Genomic DNA, 23886 nt, shown 5'->3' with positions numbered 1-23886 from the left:
CGTAACAGGGTGCTGAAGCAGCAGTAATAAATACGTATTCACACAGCATCTTTCACCTCAGGACTCTTAATTTGTTCACGAAAAAGATTGACTTGTAATTATAAAATCCAAAATACTTTTTGCCTTTTTTAAAAAAGAATTTTGAATCCATTCATTTCTGGCCATTGACCTCTTGCCTTGACTTCAAGTCCTCTTCTGGTGTCCACCCAAAATGCATGGCCTCATGGGGTCAACTTAGCGCCTCAGTCTTTTCAGCCATGACAAATTTCAGCCCACCTTCAACCTGTGAGAGTTTGTCTCAAGTTAAAATCAGAGCTTGATGGGAAATGGAATGAGAGTTTGGTCAAGTTAAAATCAGAGCTTGATAGGAAATGGAATGAGAGTTTGGACAAGTTAAAACCAGAGCTTGATGGGAAATGGAATGAGAGTTTGGACAAGTTAAAACCAGAGCTTGATGGGAAATGGAATGTCACGTTTGTGCAAATATGTGTACGTGCCTTGTAAAATGAATTGCTCCTGTGAGAAAGCGTTATCACGGCCTTGGCTGTCTGGAAAGCCTGTGAACCATCCATGGGAGTCTGTAACTGTTTGTGAGAACTTCACCCCTCAGGACTTTCTCCCGATAAAGAAAAGCTATACTATGAAACTTGTGAACTAACTGTATTACTAATGATGGGAAGAAATAATTACATGAAGGAGGGGTTTAATGAGCTAATTGTATGACTAATGATTGAAAGGCTTGAGGGGTTTTTGTAATAATATATAGTCAACTGTAACTAAGAAAAAATTGCTTTTCACTTGCTGTAACTCTGAGTTACACTTGTGCTGCAGCCCCGCGGTAAATAAAAGGTTCTTTGAAGTTATCTGGTGTTCGACTGCTGATTACCTCCGGACTGAAAAATTTTGTATTATCACCTGCACTGGAACCTCTTTGTCACCGAGCAGCTCAGGTGCCAAGGTATTCGCTGCCCGACTACAAAGGTATGGAGATGCCGGCGTTGGACTGGGGGTGAGCACAGTAAGAAGTCTTACAACACCCAGGTTAAAGTCCAACCGCGACTACAAAGGGTAATGGAAATCCAAAACGTTCCCCAAAAAGCCGGTAGATGCTGGAAGTGTTCATGTTTTCAGGGAATGGGATTGTTTTGATGGCGAAGGTGTTTAGTTATAAGGACCGACGGGTGGACAAACAGGAATCGAGTTGCAGAGCCGATGGGGATGGCAGTGCATTTGAGAGAATGAATGGCCTGTGGCTATCCATGTGCAAAGAATTTGAAGTTTGACTCCAATGCATTGTACCTCACAGAGTGATTGGGGATTTCAGTTGCACTCAACCACTTAATCTAAACTGAGTGTAATGCAAGATACTAAAGCTAATATAAAGGCTAATTTCAATTGTTTGTTTAAGATATTAAGCCAAGACAGCACGGTGGCATTGTGGGCAGCACGTTAGCATTGTGGATAGCACAATCGCTTCACAGCTCCAGGGTCCCAGGTTCGATTCCGGCTTGGGTCACTGTCTGTGCGGAGTCTGCACGTCCTCCCCGTGTGTGCGTGGGTTTCCCCCGGGTGCTCCGGTTTCCTCCCACACTCCAAAGATGTGCAGGTTAGGTGGATTGGACATGATAAATTGCCCTTAGTGTCCAAAATTGCCCTTGGTGTTGGGTGGGGTTACGGGGATAGGGTGGAGGTGTTAACCTTGGGTAGGGTGCTCTTTCCAGGAGCCGGTGCACTTGATGGGCCGAATGGCCTCCTTCTGCACTGTAAATTCTATAATTCTAAAAATAAAAGACATTTGTTATAGTTCAGGCTTCCTCCGTTCTTTAACTAGTACTCAATCCCAAAAGGCAATCTTGAAAGACAGATCAAGATGCTAGAAAAAAAATGCATGCGAGTTGGATCGTACAGGACTATTGATTATGGGATAATCTTTATTAGTGTCACAAGTAGGCTTACATTAACACTGCAATGAAGTTACTGTGAAAAGCCCCTAGTCGCCACACTCGGGCACCTGTTCGGGTACACCGAGGGAGAATTCAGAATGTCCAATTCACCTAACAAGCACGTCTTTCGTGAATTGTGGGAGGAAACCGGAGCACCCGGAGAAAACCCACGCAGGCACAGGGAGAACGTGCAGACTCCGCGCAGACAATGACCCATGCTGGGAATCGAACCCGGGTTCCTGGCGCTGTGAAGCAACAATGCTAACCACTGTGCCACCCACACCTGGTTCGCTAATGTCCTTGAGGGAAGGAAATCTGCTGTCGTTACCCGGTCTAGCCTACATGTGACTCCAGACCCACACAGCGATGCGGTTCACTCTTAACTGCCCCCCTCTGAAAAATGGTCTCGCAAGCCACTCAGTTCAAGGGCAATTAGGGATGGGCAACAAATGCTGGGCCACCCGACAACGCCCACATCCCAAGAACGAATAAAAAAGGCCAATAAAGATTAAACTGGCTGACTAGGTTTAATTATAAGGACTGGAGCAAGATCATGAAGTTCAACGCATCAGTCCAAAAAACGTCACCGGTACCCTCCAGTGCAATAATCTGGAAGAGATTTACATGAAGATTGTCAACTCATCGATACCGTTTTTGTACACACCCCTGGAAGACAAATTAGACCATTTGTTGCAGCTTTGACTAGAAACAGGCATCCAAACAAGGTCATTTGAAGGTCACAGAAGCTCATTGCAATTCCATCCCTTCTCTCTTTTGCCAGAAACCGGTGCCTATTATCACCTTTTCACACAGCCCGCATTAATGCTACAGGTAAGGAAACGGGAGTACTTGGAATAGATTCAAATATGGGGACAACTTTACCATTGCAGATTGTACAATTTTAGTTGAGTGTTTCAACACTTTCTAAAAATGCACACAAAGTGGACGAAGACCATGTGAGTGTTTTTCTTATATTATTTCTAATGATTTAGATTATGGATCAAAAATGTAATAATCTCCAAATCTGCAGGTGACACCAAGTTGAAAAAAAAAATGAAAATCGCTTATTGTCACGAGTAGGCTTCAATGAAGTTACTGTGAAAAGCCCCTAGTCGCCACATTCCGGCGCCTGTCCGGGGAGGCTGGTACGGGAATCGAACCGTGCTGCTGGCCTGCTTTAAAAGCCAGCGATTTAGCTGAGTGAGCCAACCAGTTGGGTGGGAGGGTGAGCAGTGAGGAGGATGCAGAGATCCTATGTGATTTGGACAAGTTGAGTGAGTGGGCAAATCGATGCAGTATAATTTGGATAAATGCAAGGTTATCCACTTTGGTAGGAAAAGGCAGACTATTATTTGAATGGCCATATATTAGGAGAGGGGAATGTGCAATGAGACCTGGGTGTACACCAGTCACTGAAGGTAAGCATGCAGGTACAGCAAACAGTAAACAAGGCAAATGGTATGTTGGCCTTCGTAGCGAGAGGATGCGAGTACAGGAGCAGCGATGCCTTGCTGCAATTGTACAGAGTCTTGGTGAGGCCACACCTGGAATATTGTGCGCACTTTTGGTCTGCTTACCTGAGGAAGGATGTTCTTGCAATAGAGGGAGTGCAGCGAAGGTTTACCAGACTGATTCCTGGGATGGCGGGACTGACGTACATAGAACATAGAGTGCAGAAAGAGGCCATTCTGCCCATCGAGTCTGCATCGACCCACTTAAGCCCTCACTTCCACCCTATCCCCGTAACCCAATAACCCCTCCTAACCTTTTTTTTTTCGACACTGAGGGCAATTTAGCATGGCCAATCCACCTAATCTCTGGACTGTAGGAGGAAACCGGTGCACCCGGAGGAAACCCACGCAGACACAGGGAGAACGTGCAGACAGACAGTGACCCAGCGAGGAATCGAACCTGGGACCCTGGCACTGTGAGGAGACATTGAATTGGTTAGGACTGTATTCGCTGGAGTTCAGAAGAATGGGGGGGGGGGGCGATCTCATAGAAACCGATTCAATTCTAACAGGACTAGACAGGATAAATGCAGGAAGGATATTTTCGATAGTGGGGGAGTCCAGAACCACGGGTCACAGTCTGAGGATACGGAATAGACCATTTAGGACAGAGATGAGGAGACATTTCTTCACCCAGGGAGTGTTTGGCCTGTGAAATTCATTAACACAGGAAGTAGTTGAGGTCAAAACATTGTCGGCGTGTTTCTTCGTCTGGTGTGGCACGCCGTCGGGATTCTCTGTTTCACTGGCTGGTCAATGGGGTTTCTCTTGTGGGGCAGCCCCACGCCGCCGGGAAACCCCCGGGCTGCCGGCAAAACAGAGATTTCTGCCCTGTATGTTTTCAAGAAGCATTTAGATATAGCACTTGGGGTGAAGGGGATCAGAGGATATGGGGGGAAAGCGGGATTAGGCCATTGAGTTGGATGAGCCATGATCACAATGAATGGCGAAGCAGGCTCGAAGGGCCGAATGGCCTCCTCCATTTTTTATGTATCTATATTTTAATAATGGGCAAAGTAGCTTTTCTATCAATTGTGGTTTAAATCACTGATTGATTAGTAAATCAAAATAGGTTTGACCGATGCGATTGTCAGCTTCTGATTGGAAATAACACAATATAAAATGCTATATTTCAGAAGAAAAGGAACTATGGGTAAATAAAACAGAAATTAGCTTTGGAGGTGGTTCAGTGACGATTCACTGGTTTGGTCCCTGGGATGGGGGGTGTTGTCCTATGACAAGAGGCTAAGTAAATTGGGCTTGCTGGAGATTAGAATGATCTCACTGATATCTATAAAAGTCTGAAGGGGCTTGATGTAGTAGAGAGTTTCTGCTGGTTGAAGAATCTAAAACACGGGACGGGTGTAGTCTCGTGATAAAGGGTAGGGGATATCATTGAGTCTAGTAGCTGTGGGGAAGAAGCTGTTCCTATGTCTGGATGTGCGGGCCTTCAGACTTCTGTATCATCTGCCTGATGGAAGGGTCTGGGTGTGAGGGATCTCTGACAATGTTGACTACCATCCTGAAGCAGCAGATGTAGCCAGAATCAATGGGAGGGTGGAAAGCTTGTGTGATGCGTTGGGTTGAGTTCCCAACACTGCAGTTTCTTGCGTCGAGCAGTTGCCACACCAAACTGTGATGCAGCCGGGTAGGGTGCTCTCTATCGCACATCTGTAGAAGTTTCTGAGAGTCGATGCAGACAGGCCGAATTTCTTCAGCTTCCGTAGGAAGTAGAGACGGTGGGCTTTCTGAATGTTGCATCAACCCAACTGGACTAGGACAGACTGTTGGTGATGGTGACCCCCCCCCCAGGAATTTAACGCTCTCGACCATCTCCTCTTCGGAGCCATTGATGTGGACAGGTAGAAGTCGATGATCAGTTCCTTGATTTTGCTGACATTTAGAGAGGTTGTTTTAGGTACACCATGCAACCAAGTGATCTATCTCTCTTCTGTGGTCCGATTACAGCATTGCAGATAGACTGGAAGAGCTGAGGTTGTTCTCCTCAAGCAGGAAAGGCCAACAGAAATTTCAGAGCTTTTAAAATCCTGAAAGGTTCAGATAGAGAAATGATGTCCCGTGGCTTAAGGCTCAATGATCATAGATTTCAGGTGATTGGCATAAGAATCAGGGGCCAATGCAGGAAAAAAACAGGTTGTCAACATTTTCAATCACTGCCTGATCAGAGTGGTGGACATAATGTTCGTAACAGAGGAGAGGACAGTGTTCCTAACAGGAGATAAACTGAAACCCCGAATACTCTTCATAACTGTCTGCAATCATTGTGGTGGTTTTGGATAGAACAGAATCATCAGATTTTCATAGGTTCACAAATAAAGGTGGTTTATTTACTCACTCAAATGCTATGCACTAAAAAGCCATACACCAGGTTAAAGTCCAACAGGTTAGTTTCGAATCACTAGCTTTCAGAGCACTCCTCCTTGCTCGGGTGAAATACAGCCTCCAGGTCAGAGGTTCCTCTGGCTTCTGTCTCTTCTAGGTTGTCCCAGCAGGTTTGTCACATGACCAACACCGGTACTGTTTAACCACGATGATTTGGCAGTCCAAAGACATCATTACATACAATAGGATAACAGTCATTCATACTTAATAATTGGTCTTTTCAGCTGGATTGCAAATGGAGTCTCTAGCAAACTTTGAACACTGGCAGCTGCAAATTCCAGATACTGAGCACACCCGTTCCAAGGAACGCTCCCCCACCCAGGATGATGTCAATTGATGATCTGTCTGGAAGCGCAATATCACATGTTGAAGTTCTAACAGCCACCATGTCCATTTTAATATTATGGACAGAACAGGCCATGTTTGAAGCTATGAATAGGACGCATCTTCACTAGGCAGGACCATCAGCCTACAAAAGGAAACTAGATAAAGTGAAGGAGAAATGGAATAACTGGATCAGCCTTTGAAAGAGCTTCTGCAGTATTGGTGAGCTAAATGGTCTCTTTCCATGTGGTTCTTTAAAAGATGGTATAAATAGAAACATCTGAATCACCCAACAGCTGCCATCACAAAAGTGGAGCAGAGGTTAATGATCTAGATTTACACAATGCAATGTCAAGAATACAGATTGTTAAATGCCTGGGGAAAAAGAAGTGCTGCATTAGGTGCTAGCTTCACTGGGACAGCAAGAGCAGTAGGGGAGAACCAAAATGGAGCAAATGTGAGAGGTTGCTGATGAACAAAACTATAGGCATCATAGCGGGAAAGTGACAGCGACGAGTAAAAATTCACTCTGGCAGGCCAGTGGTGAGTACTGCTGCCTCACAGCACCAAAGACCCAGGTTCAATCCTGGCCCCAGGTCACCCATGTGGAGGGACACGAAGCTCCATCAAGAGTGGAAAAAGATCCACTCTTACCACCGTTTAACTGAGGTGTTTATGGCAGGACAGTGGTTAGCACTGCTGCCTCAAGGCACCAGGTTCAATCCTGGCCCTGGGTCACTGTCAGAGTTCTCCTGTGTCTGCACGGGTCGCACCCTCACAACCCAAATGTGTGGAGGGTAGGTGGATTGGCCACACTAATGTTGCCCCTTAATGAGCACACTTTCTCCAAATATTCCAAAGGATTATCTAAAAGGAAAAAGGCATTGCAAATGGTTTTCAATAAGCAATGTTTTCCCAGGAATCCTATGCACCAAGTGTTTGTTTGGTCTTAGGATATTTTGGAATAAGGAATAAATGAAATGCGCAATATAACAGTCTCCAGCTTTCAAATGTCACAATACTATTTACCCTCAGACAGTAGGCCTGTTACAATTGGACAGCCAGTGAATAAATCTATACCAATTTGTTGAAAAGGATGCAAAATAGCCACATCAACCTCCCCCTCAGGCTTGTCATGCTCAAATTTGCTGACATTTTGTTATGCGCTCTTCTTCCTCTAGGACTAAAAGGTCTGATTTGCTCTGCCCAAATAGAAGAACCCTTTGCAAAGTTAAGGAGCACTATTAAAGTAAAAGCAGTTATGAGACCCAGCTTTCACATCTTGGAAAATCACCCAGTCACAATGGTAACCAAAAAAAAAAGGACACAGCTGCATTTACAAGTGCTTTTATTCAGACAACGCCAGACAGTACAACTCTACATCGCTAACATTTATAAAAATGGCTGCAGTTTTCAAAACCACCAATGCGGCTTTAGAAAGCTCATTTTGAGATTTTTAACCCTTTTAATCAACCTCTTCCACATGGGTTTGGATCACGATTTACAAAGTACTATTAAAAGTTACAAAAATGTTTTTCAATAAACTTCTGAAGACAATTACACGGGGCAGCTGAGTTTCACGAAGAGGAATTAAAGTTCCAGCTTGGATAATACGGTAGCATCGTTGGACATATGGTATGTTAAACTGGCGACTCCGGAGCGTTAAACTTGCAGAGGAACCAAAAGTTGCTGCTGAAGCCACAACGTTAGTGGACTCATATTGGCCATAGCTGCCAACTGAAGTTCTGGAAGTGACCAGGTCTTGGGGGTTATTTTGAAGAGGCAGTGAACAAAAAAAAACATTCAACACAAACCGGCCTTGTCCATCCATACCCACTGTCATTTCCTCCCCCCCCCCCCCCCCCCCCCAAATGTTCATGGACTTACTATATAGAAAAAAAACTCCTACAAATACATTCTGTAGTTCAACACTCACTTCTGGCTGATTTACAATAGGCACCAACTGGCTTTGCAATTCCAGAATGTTTACCAGTAAAAAGCATTATTGCTCCCATTTGGGCAAAAGCAATCCAGCTGGATGTAGATCGCAATGTGTCTGGCAGTCACACAAGACTGCATCTGCTGTGGCCCAGTGCCATGAATGGCAACGTCATGGCCTCCTACCCTCGTCACTCCCCAACCCCTGCCGACTTAATGCTACCTTCTGGGGTATTGAGGTTTGACTCAAATACTCCATCGAATTAACAACTCCAAAAGCTAGCAAACCCTGATACAAAATAACATATTTGATCCACTTTAAATCCATTTCACCAGCAGATTTCACATGCAGTCCATAGAGTTCTCTGGAACTATAGTCAAAGCGCCTCCAGCTCCAAGTCCCTTCAGCGGTGTACAGGTGGGGGGAAGCATTGCATTTGAACTTGGATCAACGTTCTCAATATCTTCCATTTTTTCACTGGCGCCCTCCCAGTTGATGTGGAACCTGGTAACTCTTGGATTAGAGGCCAAAATATTTCGTTGGAGCTAGGAGAGAGAAACAGACGCAATTAATTGCAAGTTACTTACAACATCAACATGAGACAGATACACAGGTCACATTCATGCTGGGGGGGGGTTTCAGGCAGAAGAAAGGAAATGAACAGCACAGTAAATTGTAGCGGCCTGGATTCAAACCCCACCAAAAAATGCTCACATCTAACTTTAAGACACAAGACTCACCAGCAAAGCCGACATTTTTCTCAGCTATACCAAATATGAGCTTTACTCCATGTGGAGTATCTTTTTGAGACAAAATCTTTTTTAAAAATGGACAAAATGTACCACAAAGGGTGGCCAGCATTTAATGTTAAATTTAGTACAGAAGAGTGCAATTGTGGACACTGCACTTTCACAAGGGGGCAGCACGGTAGCATAGCAGTTAGCACAAATGCTTCACAGCTCCAGGGTCCCAGGTTCGATTCCCGGCTTGGGTCACTCTGTGCGGAGTCTGCACGTTCTCCCCGTGTGTGCCTGGGTTTCCTCCGGGTGCTCCGGTTTCCTCCCACAGTCCAAAGATGTGCAGGTTAGGTGGATTGGCCATGCTAAATTGCCTTTAGGGTCCAAATTGCCCTTAGTGTTAGGTGGGGTTACTGGGTTATGGGGATAGGGTGGAGCTAGGGTGCTCTTTCCAAGAGCTGGTGCAGACTCGATGGGCTGAATGGCCTCCTTCTGCACTGTAAATTCTATGAAATAATGCAAAAGCTTAGAAGTACACCAATTTAAAGTGATTGGCAAAGCAACCAAAAAGCAACACGAGAAAACCTTTAGGCGCCTGGTTAGGAGATGGAATACACTGTCTGAGGGGGGCAGTGGAGAAAGTATTCTAATTTTGAATGACCGCAACAATTTAGATTCAGAGAGCTGGCATAGGATCTAACCATATCAATCTGAAGGAGTGTCCGGTTAACTGCTCTCAAACACAGCACTACAGATCTAATATCCCCGATGAGGTACTGTACTTTGTGAATAAGTGTTCCTGTCAGAGAGCTAGCCTCCGTCACTGAAGCCACTATTTTATAATATTGTGAATATCTAGTTCATGTCTTTAATTCCTAAGCTTAAAATTTTATTTACTGGAAGTGTAGAAAAATGGGATAAATGCAACTAAAGCAAACCTGTAGTCTAAATCCACCTGCAGTTTTTAAATGAAGAGCTGGAGACATGATGCTTACAATCCTTGCAGTGAGGGTAGTCCGGAGGGATGTTTTGGGAGGTCAAGCTAAATTGAATTAGTTTAAAAGCATTCAGTTGTGAAACCCATTAACTTTATCAGATCAAATAAAGAAATTGTAAACAAGGGATAATTAAACTAGGTCAATTTGAGAGGGGAGGGGGGACAAAAAGAGACGGAAATAAATTGGAGTTCATCAATATGTGTTGCAAGTAAAGCACTAATTTTAATTTTTGTTTTCTACCACTTGTCTGACTATTCTGCAAGCAGAGCTAGGTCATGTTGCAGGTGGTGGGTATAACATCTGCAAGTTTGGAATCGCCAGCAAATTGACATTTCACTCTATTCCAATACCCATGACAGCTATACAAAAACAGCAATCTAGGGAACATCACTGCCTATAATCCTCATCTCAGATAACCATTTACAAATCTATCTTTCCTTATCCTACCTCCCATTGGGTCCAGCAACCTTGTGGGTACTTTTAGCCATTTTATTAATATTCACGAACAACCACCGCATTTGGGGGTGGCACAGTGGTTAGCACTGCTGCCTCAGTACTGCTTGGGTAGGGTGCTCTTGCCAGGAGCCGGTGCAGACTCGACGGGCCGAATGGCCTCCTTCTGCACTGTGAATTCTATGATTCTATGAATTGGGTATTCTAAATTTATTTTAAAAACCACAAGGGAAAAAACTCCTTGGCCAGAGTAACTTACACCCCCCAAGCAAATATTGAGGGCTTGGAAAGGGCACAACAGTAATAATGGGTGATTTAAATATTCATATTGACTGGATCAAATAGGGAGATTTCAGAGTGGATGAGGGATTATTTCTTAGAGCAATATGTTATGAAGCCAACCAAGGAGCAGGCTATTTTAGATTTAGTATTATGTAATGAAGAAGGTTTGATAAATAGTCTTGTCATTAAGGATCCTCTTGGAAGGAGTGATCACAACATGCTAGAATTTCAAATTCAGATTGAGAGAGAAGACAGTGCCATACTAGAGTTTTAGCATTGGGAAGAGGTAATTATACAGGTCTGAGGAAAGAGTTGACCGAAGTAGATTGGGCAGATAATGGAGGGTAGGGCAGTTGATGAACAGTGGCAGATGTTCAGGGAGATATTAAGTACATTGCCGAGAGGAAGAGTTGTAAAAAGGAGAAAAACATTCCATGGCGAAAGGAGGAAGTCAGATGACTGAACATTTGGAATGACAAAGCTCAATTAATCAATCAAAGCTGCCTGGATTGGAGGGTGGGTCTTGTGAGGAAGGATTGAGGGAGCTAGGGCTTTTCTCATTGGAGTGAAGGAGGAGGAGAGGCGACTTTATAGAGGTTTATAAGACGATGAGGGGGAATAGATCGAATGGACGTTCAGAGACTATTTCCTCGGGTGGATGTAGCGGTTACAAGGGGGCATAACAATAAGGTTCGGGGTGGGAGATTTTAGAGGGCTATCTGAGGTAGGTTCTTTACTCAGAGTGGTTAGGGTGTGGAATGGACGGCCTGCTATGATAGTGGAGTCGGACACTTTAGGAACTTTCAAGCTGTTATTGAATAGGCACATGGAGTGCACCAGAATGACAGGGAGTGGGATAACTTGATCTTGGTTTCGGACAATGCTCGGCACAACATCGAGGGCCGAAGGGCCTGTTCTGTGCTGTACTGTTCTATGTTCTAACACTGCCAGCATGGTTTTATGAAGTGCAAGTCATGCTTAACAAACTTGGGAGTTCTTAGAGGACGTAACCAGTAAGATGGATATTGGGGAACCTGTGGATGTGGTATATCTAGACTTCCAGGAGGTGTCTCATAAAAGGTGATCCAGAAGGTGAGATTGCAAGGGATTGGGGAGAGTACTAGATTGGATTGAGATCGGCTCGCTAACAAAGCAGAGGGTCGGGATAAATGGGTCCTTCTCTGGCTGGCAAACTGTAACTAGCAGGGTGCCGCAGGGGTCCATCCTCGGACCTCAACTGTTTACAATTTATATTAATGATCTGCAAGCAGGAACATAGTGTAACATAGCAAAATTTTGCAGACGATACTAAAATTGGTGGGAAAGCAGGCAGTGAAGGAGGTAAATATTTTATAGATAGGCTAGGAGAATGGGCCAAAGTTTGGCAGATGGAGTTTAATGCAGATAGGTGTGAGGTGATCCATTTCGGCCAAAAAAAACAAAACAAAGGCAAATTATCTGAATGGAAAGTAGATTCTGGGCAGAGGGATCTGGGAGTATTTGTTCATGAATCGCAGAGAGTCAGTATGCAGGTACAGCATGCCATTAAAAAAGCAAATGGAATGTAACTGCTTACTGTAAAAGGACTGGAGTATAAAAGTAGAGAAGTGTTGTTGCAATTGTATAGGGTGTTGGTAAGACCACATCTGGAGTATTGTGTCCAGTTTTGGTCTCCTTATTTGAGGAAGGACATGGTAGCATTGGAAGCAATTCAGAGGAGGTTCACCAGATTGATTCCAGGGGTGAAAGAGTTGACATACGAGAGATGAAACAGTTTGGGCTTATACTTGCCGGAGTTTAGAAGGATGAGGGGGGGGGGGGGGGATCTCAGCGAGGTATAAAATACCAAATCGGGTTGATAAAAGTAAACGTAGACCAAATGTTCCCTTGTGGGGCAATCTAGAACGAGGGGTCACAGATATAGGTTGAGGGGATAGATTTAGAACTGAGATGAGGAGTAACTACTTCTCGCAGAGGGTGGTGAATTTGTGGAACTTATTGCCCCAGTGCGGTGGAATCAGAGTCATTAAGAGGTTAATGACATATTTCTGATTTTTTAAAAAATGGGTTAAAAGAGATATGGGGAACAGGTGGATTTAAGACCAGGAAGAGATCAGCCATGATCTAATTGAATGGCAGGGCAGAGTCGAAGGGTTGAATTGGGCAGCACAGTAGCACAGTGGGTAGCATTGTTGCTTCACAGCTCCAGGGTCCCAGGTTTGTTCCCGGCTTGGGTCACTGTCTGTGCAGAGTCTGCACCTTCTCCCAGTGTCTGCGTGGGTTTCCTCCGGGCGCTCCAGTTTCCTCCCACAAGTCCCAAAAGACGTGCTTGTTGGGTAATTTGGACATTCTGAATTCTCCCTCTGTGTACCCGAACAGGCGCCAGAATGTGGTGACTAGGGGCTTTTCACAGTAACTTCATTGCCGTGTTAATGTATGCCTACTTGTGACAATAAAGATTATTATAATTGCAGACTTCTGTTCCTGGTGAGACCACAATAATTGCCAGGACATAATTCCGTAGTCAAGGACCAGAAAAGGGAATCTGAGCGCTTCGAAAACACTCACTCGAGAGGCTACTGGTCAGGAATAAACAGTGGTCTCTCACTCTTGTGAAATTGCACTATTGGGGCACTTCCAGGTGACATTTCACCATCACAGGAGACACTCACACAGGCAGTAGGTGGCAGTCAAGGTAACTGGTGTGACACAAGGACAACCTCACTTGTTAGGTATAAACAGTGAGACTTGTCCCCTCTCTCTTGTGAAGCTGCCCCAGTGCGACACTTCAGGGTTGTGGTTTCAACACCTGCAGGAGAGAGACACCCACAGTTATCTGTGACACCCAATACCAGCCTGTTGTGGAGTAAAGGAAACAAGTTCCTATCTGGGGTCATTAGACACTAGAGAGAAATCATTCCCATTGCCAGAAGGGTCAAGAACCACAGGGCACTGATCAGAGATGTAGGTATAGCATGGAGCCCTCCAATGTTGGCATTATGAGAAGGGACAAGAGTTAGCTGTAATACACCAAATATGACCAGGATTGTCAAGGCTGCTTTGTAAGGCAGCTAAACCACTGCAATACTTGGGGCGAGTGTTTTACTATACCAATTTCTTCCCTATTTCAAGAAAAGACGACTGAGTCTCATGTAAAGCTTACCTTGGCGTAGTCAGGTTTCATTGGTGGGTTCTCTTTTAATTCAGGGTCTGTGTATTCATTATTCACATAATACCCCACACGAATGAACTCCTGGTCCCTGTACGTGCATGTGATCAGCACCACAGTCACACCAACTGCATCTGCATCTGGGATGAGACTTGCATTTGGGGCATCAGCCTGGAATATTAAAATAGGACATCAATTTAGCTCAGAAACAAAGTGTAAATACAAGACACCACACAAGCACAAACACCATTAAAAAGCAAATAATGCAAAGACAACCCGCACAATACATCCAAGATCAGTCTTCAACAACCCAAATCCCTGAGATACAGAGCTTCCCGGTAAAGCCGGCTTCCACATTGTTGGTGGAGGTGCTGACGACAGGGGGACTGGAGAAGTGGGTATCAGCGGTTTACGGGGCTATTTTGGAAGAGGAGAGGGCACCGCTGAAAGGGATCAAAGTGGGAGGAAGAGTTGGGAGAGGGTATGGAGGAGGGGTCATGGTGCAAGGTGCTCCGGAGGGTGAACGCCTCCACCTCGTGAGAGGGGTTGGGGCTGATACAGCTGAAGGTGGTATATAGAGCACACTGTACAAGGATGACGATGAGTCGTCTCGTTGAGGGGGTAGAAGATGTGTGTCCAAAGCTGGAGGATTACTGGAAGGAGGTTTTTACGATAATCTCTAAAGTGGTGCACGTGAAACTGGACTCAGGCTCTCGGGAGACCATATTCCGGGTGTCGGACCAGCCGGGGTTGGAAACGGGCGAGGAGGCAGATGTTGTAGCCTTCACCTTGTTGATTACTGGAAGACAAAGATCCTGTTCGGGTGGAGATCAACCTCCTCACCCTGTGCCCAGGCATGGTTGGGGGGGGGGGGAGACCTGCTGGAATTCTTGACTCTTGAGAAAGTCAAATTTGAACCGAGGGGTCAGATGGAGGGGTTCTACAATTCTTGGGCATTATTCATTATGCACTTTTGAGAATTGGATTACATCGAACATTAGGGGGGGGGGGGGGGGGGGGGGGGGGCTGGGAGAATTGGGGGACTCTGTGTTAATGGCGACTATGGGTGATTCCAGATTCCCTTTTGGCATTTGTTTATGTAAACATGCAGGCTAATGTTTGGGGGTTTGGTGGGAGGATGGGATTGTTGTTATTGATATGGGGATTGACACTGCATTCGTTACTGATTGCTGTTTATTTTTGGGTGTAAATTTGGGAGAAAATGTGATAAAGAATAATAAAAATATTTTTTTAAAAACCCAAACTTCCCGGCAGAAGGCCACAATACTTCACTGTCTTGTCAAATAATCAAGTAATGCATTATCTCAATTCTTGACGTCTCTAGCCTCCACAAGAATCAAGAGTTCTGTCCAAATTCTTACCTTTTTCAGGTTATGGCCTACCATTAGCCTATTCTGAAAACAATTTGATGCTTAAATAGAAATGTCCATGGTAACTAGTTACAAGCTACATCGAAGACTCTTAGGATTTGAAACAGACATCTCCAGCTGAAGCTTCAACATCCACTTCTGGAAGTTTGCTTCCAGTTCCACCACTACCCCAGACTACCAATTCAGGAAGGAAATAGGCCAATACAGGACGCGACTCCAGGATGAGAGGGTCTGAAGTGTACTTCATGAGTTAGGAAAGGAATTAAACAGTAGGTCCTCAAAAGCAGTAATCTCAGGATTACTCCCAGTGTCACAAGCTAGTGAGCACAATAGGAAAATTCAGCAGTTCAACGTGTGGCTGGAGAAATGAAAGAGGGAGGGGTTTAGATTTCTGAGGCACTGGGACAAGTGGGACCTGCAACACCGTAACAGGATGGTAAAACCTGAGGAAGGAGCAGTGCTCCGAAAGCTAGTGTTTGAAACAAACCTGTTGGACTTTAACCTGGTGTTGTAAGACTTCTTACTAGGATGGTAAAAGAAAGAGTAGGGCTGATGAGGAGAAATAACAAGAGGTATTAAACAAGCACTTTGCACCCATCTGTACAAAAAAAAAAGAGGATGCTACCCAGGCTGAGATGAGAGAGAAAGTAAATGGAACACTAGAAGTATTTAAAATTGAGAAGGTGGTGGTGGAAAGGCTATTTTTTCTAGATAAAGTACCAGGACGAGATGCATCCAAGGGATGAGAGATGAGAGAGTGGAAGTTGCAGAAGCACCAGTGGTAATCTTTATTTGTTTGGACATGGGGGGGGCAGGAGATCTTTAGAGGATTGCAAACATTACGCCTGCGCTCAAAAAGAGGCGCCAAAGATAAAGCCAGCATCTAGACCAGTCAGTTTGACAAAATTCAATAGTCACTTCCAAGTGCAGGATTTATTTTCCCAATTAAGGGGCAATTTAGCATGGCCAGTCCACCTAACCTGCACATCTTTGGGTTGTGGGGGCGAGACCCACGCCGACACGGGGAGATGTGCAAACTCCGCATGGACAGTGACCGGGGATGCAAACCCAGATTGTGAGGGGCGAGACCCAAGCAGACACGGGGAGAATGTTCAAACTCCACAGACAGTGATCCAGGACCAGGATTGAACAGCTGTGAGGCAGCAGTGCTAACCACTGCACTACTATGCCACCCTTAGTACAGGATAATCAAGGAAAGCTAACATGGATTCAAGGGAAAATTATATTCAACGAAGTGCTAGAGATTTTTGAGAAGGCAAAACGGAAGGTTGCTAAGGGCAATACCGTTGAAGTGGTGTATATGGATGTTCAGTGCCACACAACAGACTTGAGGAAAACTCTAGCTCATGGAATAAAAGCAGATATGTAGTGGAGTTCCCCAGGGGCAAGTACTCGGACCCTTGATCTTCCCGATATATATTAAATGCCTTAGACGGTGGAGTTCAGGGCATGATTACAGAATTGAGAGGAGTTCAGGGAATGATTACAGAATTGAGAGGAGTTCAGGGCATGATTACAGAATTGAGGGGAGTTCAGGGCATGATTACAGAATTGAGAGGAGTTCAGGGCATGATTACAGAATTGAGGGGAGTTCAGGGCATGATTACAGAATTGAGGAGTTCAGGGCATGATTACAGAATTGAGAGGATGGTCAAACAAGGACAGACAGGTGGCAGAAGATGTTCAATGCAGAGAAATTAGATGATTAATTTTGGCAAGAAGAATATGGTAAGACAATATAAAATAAAGGGAAAAACTCTAAAGGAAGTCCAGGAACAGAGAGATCTTGGTGTACGAGTACATAAGAATAATTTCAGTGATAAGGAACTGTAGCTATGAGGACAGATTAGAGGGGCTGAGAAACTGCTCCCTCCCAAGATAGCATATAAATTCAAAATACTAGGCTGAAGGACTAGAAGAGATGTGCGGAAAATATTTCACCCAGAGGGTGATTGGCACCTGGAATAAGCATTGAGAGGGGGTTCAAAAGGGTTGTTATCTGAATGTGAAATGAAACGAAAATCGCTTATTGTCACGAGTAGGCTTCAATGAAGTTACTGTGAAAAGCCCCTAGTCGCCACATTCCGCCGCCTGTCCGGGGAGGCTGGTACGGGAATTGAACCGTGCTGCTGGCCTGCTTTAAAAGCCAGCGATTTAGCCCAGTGAGCTAAACCAGCCCCTGTGCGAGGTAACAGGGATAAGGCAGGGGTGTGAGACTAGGTATATTGTTCTTTCAGAGAGTCAGTGCAGACTTGAATGGCCTCCTCCTGCACTGTAAAGATTCTGATACTAGGAAGCTGCTCTGTGTTCAAAGGCCTCCGTGGTAAGTAATGAAGATTGAAGAGTCAACTCACGTTTGAACTGCCTGCCTTATTAACATCCAAGAAGCTGCATCTACCAACGAGAAAAGGTAACAGAGGACGCTGATTTAAAGGCGATTGACAAAACAACCAGAGCCAACATGAAAAGAAGTATTTAGAAGTAGCACAGCCTCAGAAGCCTTGAAATTAATTTAACAAAAGCTTTCAGGAGAAACTTGATAAACACGACATATATAAATTGTAATGATATGGGAGAAACCGCACAGGTTATGGACTGAATAGCGAATGACAGTGCAGGAAGAATCTGGGTGATGTGAAAAAAAGACCACCACTGACATGGAGGCAGGACTTGATGACAATTTTATGAAAGGCAGTTTCATTATAAATTTGGGTAAAGGAATTCATAATGAGATGGGTTAGCATTCATGTCGAGAGGGCTAGAATACAAGATCAGGGATGTACTTCGGAGGCTGTATAAGGCTCTGGGTCAGACCCCATTTGGAGCATTGTGAGCACTTTCTTGGGCCCCGAATCTAAGGAAGGATGTGCTGGCCTTGGAAAGGATCCAGGAGGTTGACAAGAAGGATCCCTGGAATGAAGAGCTTGGCATATAAGGAACGTACGAGGACACTGGGTCTGTAATCTATGGACTTTAGAAGGATGGGGGTGGGGGGAGGAAATCTTATTGAAACTTACAGGGTACTGCGAGGCCTGGATAGAGTACACCTGGAGAGGATGTTTCCACTTGTAGGAAAAATTAGAACCAGAGAACACAATCTCAGACTAAAGGGATGATCCTTTAAAACAGAGGCGAGGAGGAATTTCTTCAGCCAGAGGGTGGTGAATCTGTGGAACTCTTTGCCACCGAAGGCTGTGGAGGCCAAATCACTGAGTGCCTTTAAGACAGAGATAGATAGGTTCTTGATTAATAAGGGGATCAGGGGTTATTGGGAGAAGGCAGGAGAATGGGGATGAGAAAAATATCAGCCATGATTGAATGGCGGAGCAGACTTGATGGGCCGAGTTGCCCCAATTCTGCTCTCATGTCTTATGGTCTAACACAGTGTTCTTCAAAGTCGGGGGCGCGACCCGCAGGTAGGTCGCGGAGCCATTGTCCGCGGAGCTTCCGATCGCGCAAATCCCCACGCAGCAGCCGACTGCAAGCGGCCGAGAACATGTTAAAAAAAATACGGCCGGATTGCACATGTGCATTTATAATCGGGCACGCATGCGCAGTGCGGCCGCAAATTAAAAAAACTGTTGCAGCTTTTTATTTTACAAGTTCTGTAGTAGTTTTTAATTCATTTATTCTTTTCATTTGGTTTTTATTTTTTTATTTATTTATTCATTTTTTTTTTTTAAGAAGTTCAGACGGGTTTCAGTTTTTTCATTCATTTTATTTTAACTTTTCTTTTACAAGTTCGAGGGGGTTTTATTTGATAAAATTTTACAGGAAAAAAATGCAGAACTTTGGACAGATGGAGACTCCATACTTTCCGACACCAGAAGGCTTCACCTTCATCCAACAGGTTCCATTGGAGGAGCGTGTACGAGGGCCAAAGGGACCCAAAACCATTTCCTCCATTTTTGTCAGCAGCAAACAAGGTAATAGAAAATGGTGGGTCGCACAGCATGGGTCGTGAAAGTCGGCCGGTTGGTAAAAATGGGTCCCTGGAAAAAAAGTTTGAAGAACACCGGTCTAACACCAGGTTAAAGTCCAACAGTTTATTTGGAATTACAAACTTTCGAAGCATAACTCCTTCCATCAGGTGAGTGAAGGGGTCAGTTACACAAACACAGCATATGTCGACAAAGCCAACGATGCAAGATAATACTTTGAATGGGAGTCTTTGCAGAGAATTAAATCTTTATAGGTCCATTGGATAGAAGGGTACAATAAGTGTTCCAGGTCTCCCACAGCCACTTTAGAAAATATGGGATGTTCCCTCCATAAATTGGAAAGTGACAGGAAGTCCCTGGTCAAGATATTAGATCTGTTTCAGAATATACTATTGCAATGAACCATATAGTAGAGCTACAGTTCGACATCATAGAAAAATACACCCTTCATGAGCAAAACTTTCAACGCCCAAAACGCATCAAGCCGTTGATGATTGAAATCAAGTTTCCAAGTTTAGTTTTTAAAAAGTCCACTCGTGCAAGAGTGTTCTTGGGTGTACTTCAAAACCTGGTGTAAAAGGCACATTTCAGCTGCAGTCTCTGCATCTATCTAGCTTGTGCAGCAAGTTCCACAGCAGCTGCAGTGTGCATTTCAATTTGAGAATATTAATGACACTACTGGACAGCAGCATCCATCACGGTGCAAATACTTCCTACAAAATTTCTGTCCAAAAGAAGGTCAAACCAGAACAGTTTTTAAACAGGGTTTGCAGAATTGCTGAGACAATCCACATAATGCAAGACTGGGAAAGTTCAATTCTGGAGTTCTATTCTATTTTATTGGGGCCATCACCTTTCTTGACGTATCAGAGAAAATTCTATAGGTAGATGTTTATACAAGATCAGAACCCAAGGGCTCAAATTACTTTTCAGCATCAAGTCAGAATGATACAGGTGAGGGTTCCTGGTTCGCGCATTCCCCCCCGGAGAGCGAGTTTCAGATCCCACCACTGAGGCAGAACATTTCTGAACTCCCTTCGACTTTGGTCAGTTACTTTAAAACATGCATCACACCTGGCTATTGACCGCTCCGCTAACAGAAAATAAAAAAGGACCTTCTTTCCCACTATCTGGGCCCCTCAAAACACCAAAAGTTAAACAACCTCAGACTATTCGATCTTCCTCACAGCTAAGCTGCCACTCCAGTAACTTGAAATGAAAATCGCTTATTGTCACGAGTAGGCTTCTAATGGAGTTACTGTGAAAAGACCCTAGTCACCACATTCCGGCGCCTGTTCGGGGAGGCTGGTACGGGAATTGAACCGTGCTGCGGGCCTGCTTTTAAAGCCAGCGATTTAGCCCTGTGCTAAACCAGCCCTGGTTTAACTTCCTCAAATTTGCCCCCGTAACTTCACTAATATGATCACATCCTTCCTGTAACAGTGCCAGTCGACATCTTCCTGCATCCTACAACTTTCTTCTTCAGGATCAACTTGTGCATCATCTTCAAAAAATGTAGGGGGCAAGACTATTTAAATATCACAAAAAAAAATTAAGGACTGCCTGAGTCCCTGTGCCACCCCACTGGATATTTCAAAGCAGCCAGCACAGCAAGGTTGAAATTTGGTCATGAAGCACCAACGATTAGATAAAAGCACAACATATTGTCTTGGCCTACACCAAGCTGGTATACAAATACGCAAGGAAGGGCCACTAGCCACACATCTTACAATGGCCTATAATCCAGCCCTGATCTGTGACTAGTCTTGAGAACAATACTCCATTATTCTCTTGATTGGTTTATCCTACCTCCAAAGTACATTATACCATGCTCACTGCAAATTATGGAAGTGCTGTAAATGACAATTGCGTCACTGAGGCAAGGCAAGTATGTAGATAATTAACCAGACAGGCATGGAAATCATCAAAATCTTAGATTTTGTAGGTGTCACAACCACTTACACAATACATTTAACTGTAGAATTACCAGTGAATCCTCCCCACCATTTAACCTAATATTCCACACAAAAAGATTAGAAGCCTCGCCACAAACTACTGTAGCTGATCTTACACTTGATTAATGGATACAGGAAGCCAAGACAGAGGCCAGTCTTAAGCAATTAATGGAGAACGACAAGCAATAAAACAGCAAATGATGGAAAAAAACTCAACATGTCTGGCAGCATCTGTGGAAGGAGAAACACTGAGGGAGAAAGTGCAAACTCCACAGTCACCCAAGGCCAGAGTCGAACCTGGGTCTCTGGAGCGGTGAGGCAGCAGGGCTGGACAACGTGGCACCGCACCATTCAGAGCAAAACGTTCGAAGCTGAAAAGTGCCATCAGGCTTTCTATGATTGAAATAGTTGCAAGAGGTTCGCCGTTTTAGAAATCCATAGCGCTGAAGAGATTAAAGAGTGCGTCCCAGAAAATATCTTGCACTGTATGCATCGAGCATGCTGCAAGCTGGCACGGCGGCGTGACGAGCACTGCTGCCTCACGGCGGCAGGGACCCAGGTTCGATTCCAGCCACGGGTGACCGTCCTGTGTGGAGTTTGCACGTTCTCCCCGCCTCTGAGCGGGTTTCCTCCGGTTCCCTACCACAGTCCAAAGACGCGCTAGTTACGCGGACCGGCCGTGTCGAATCGCTCCTTAGCGTTTCAACGGTTAAGTGGGAGAGGGAAGAAGAAAAGAGAAGTGGGCTCATTCTGGACGGCACACTCGATGGGTAGGGGTGTGGAAGTGGAAATTTCCAGATTGCAATCTGGGAATAAGGATAGCAGTTCCCTGGTATCACTGGGTAGCAGTTCCCCTGCCTTTGGTCAACCCTGGCTTCTCTGCCCACAGACAGGATGGAGCAACCCAGTCTGGCTCCCCGAGTGCCAAATGCGCGCCTAAAATAAGGGAGGAGGAAGAGGGGGGAAAACACCCTCCCGCTCTCTGTGTGAAAGCAAACGGCGGCTGCTTGCACCGAGAGTGGGTCAGACCCCGACCCCTTTACCTGGAACACAAACATGTGGCGGCCGGCGGGTACGGGGCCCACCAGCACCGAGTCCAGCACCTGGTCGTGCTCCTCGCTCTCCGCCGATCCCACGTAGATTATTTTCCATTCCAGATCTGAAAAGGAGCAGCAAAAAAAAAAAAAAAAATTTGTACAAGGAGCAGCAGCAGCAAAAAAAAAAGACAGCGGCGAAAATTGCAGATGTTTAATATGTATCAAAAAAGCGGCGCCCGGGGAGCGCGCGCGCGCCACGGCCGATGATTGACAGGTCCATTGATAAAAAAAAAATAACCCCGCGCCATCGGAGCGCGCGCGCCGCCAGTTTAGAGTCCAAACGGCCGGGCTCGCGGCCCCCCCCGCCTGCGCACGCGCGCCGCCCTCCCCATCCCCATCCCCCGCCTAACCACTCACCGTCCGGCAGATCCTCGATGCACTCGAAGGTGATCTCGAACTGGAAAGGGTTGTTGAAGGGAGACGGGTTGTCCAGCACCACCACGTTCAGCACCTGCACTTTAGCCATAGCGGCCCGGAGAGGGGTTTGTGTGGGACCGGCCCGTTCGCTAAACCCCGCCGCCCTGCGCCGGTTTTCCTCTTTTTCTTTTTTCCCCCTCTTTTTTGTTGTTGTTGTTTCCCCCTCCCGCTGCCCCTGTAGAGTCCGGCTGGGCGGCCGCTCTCCCACACTGCGCGCCGCTCCGCCCCTCCCCCCGCTCTTTATAGCCGCACGGCTCTCGCGAGAGCTTCGCGCGCCACGCCCCCTTCGATCAACTTTATTTATAAACAATGGGCCGCGCGCACTGCCGTCCCACCAATCAGCGCGCCGGGTGGCGGCGGCGCCAAAACCGCTTCGCACACTGGGAAGGGGAGGGGGAGGGGAACAGTGATGTCATAAAGGGGGCGTGGTTACGGGGATGGGCGGCACTGTAGCACAGTGGTTAGCACTGTGGCTTCACAGCGCCAGGGTCGCTGGTTCGGTTCCCGGCTTGGCTCCCTGTGCGACGTCTGCACGTTCTCCCCGTGTCTGCGTGGGTTTCCTCCGGGTGCTCCGGTTTCCTCCCACAAGTCCCGAAAGAGGTGCTGTCAGGTGAATTGGACATCCTGAATTCTCCTTCTGTGTACCCGAACAGGTGCCGGAGTGTGGCGACTAGAGGCTTTTCACAGTAACTTCATTGCAGTGTTGTTACAATAAAGATTATTATATAGTGGGAGGTGGTAAAGGGGATATGGGGGGGGGGGGGAGGGGGCTTAAAGGGCATTGGCTAAAGCAGATGGGTTTAGAGATAGTGCGGGGAGGTGGAAAGTGTATTGGTAATCAGAGCAGAGGGGTAAAGGGGCTGGGTTAAGAGGATGGGGTGTAGGTGGTGGAGTGACGGGGTAAAGGAGTTGGAGTAAAGGGGTACAGATGGTGACAGGGTAACAGTGACAGAGTAAGGGGGGGATGAAGTAAAGGAAATGCGGTAAGGAGGAGGAGGTGAAGACAATAGGGTAAAGGAGTACAGAAGATGGGGTAAAGGGGATTGGGCAAGGGAGGGAAGGAGTAAAGGGGATGGGGTATAATGGGACGGGTAAAGAGGATGGGGCAAAGAGGGATTGGTTAAGTGGTCAAACCAAAGGCTAAGGGCTAACGGTGATGTGATATGGAGAGGGGTAAGGTAGGGGAGGGGTAAAGGGGAATGTGGATACAATAAGGAAGAAGGGCTAAAGGTGATGGGGTCAGGGGTAAAGGTGATGGGGTCAGGGGTAAAGGGGATGGGTAAGGGCTAAAGGTGATGGGGTAAG

The 23886-nt window shown here is 45.8% G+C and overlaps 1 protein-coding gene across 1 annotated transcript; it reads right to left on the bottom strand.

Annotated features, from left to right (window-relative positions):
- Positions 1 to 7512: 7512 nt before the first annotated feature.
- On the bottom strand, positions 7513 to 22786 carry LOC119957106 (histone chaperone asf1b). The gene is made up of 4 exons (XM_038784802.1): positions 22522 to 22786; positions 22111 to 22226; positions 13754 to 13930; positions 7513 to 8665 (listed from the first exon to the last, which is right to left on the bottom strand). Exons 1-4 carry the CDS (start codon positions 22628 to 22630, stop codon positions 8462 to 8464), a joined length of 606 nt encoding a protein of 201 aa, XP_038640730.1. The 5' UTR covers positions 22631 to 22786; the 3' UTR covers positions 7513 to 8461.
- Positions 22787 to 23886: the final 1100 nt, after the last annotated feature.

This window comes from Scyliorhinus canicula, chromosome 25 (genome assembly GCF_902713615.1).
Source record: "Scyliorhinus canicula chromosome 25, sScyCan1.1, whole genome shotgun sequence".
Classification (NCBI taxonomy): domain Eukaryota; kingdom Metazoa; phylum Chordata; class Chondrichthyes; order Carcharhiniformes; family Scyliorhinidae; genus Scyliorhinus; species Scyliorhinus canicula.
The sequence above is the reverse complement of the archived record's forward strand: the minus strand, read 5'-3'. Positions and strand labels throughout refer to the sequence as shown.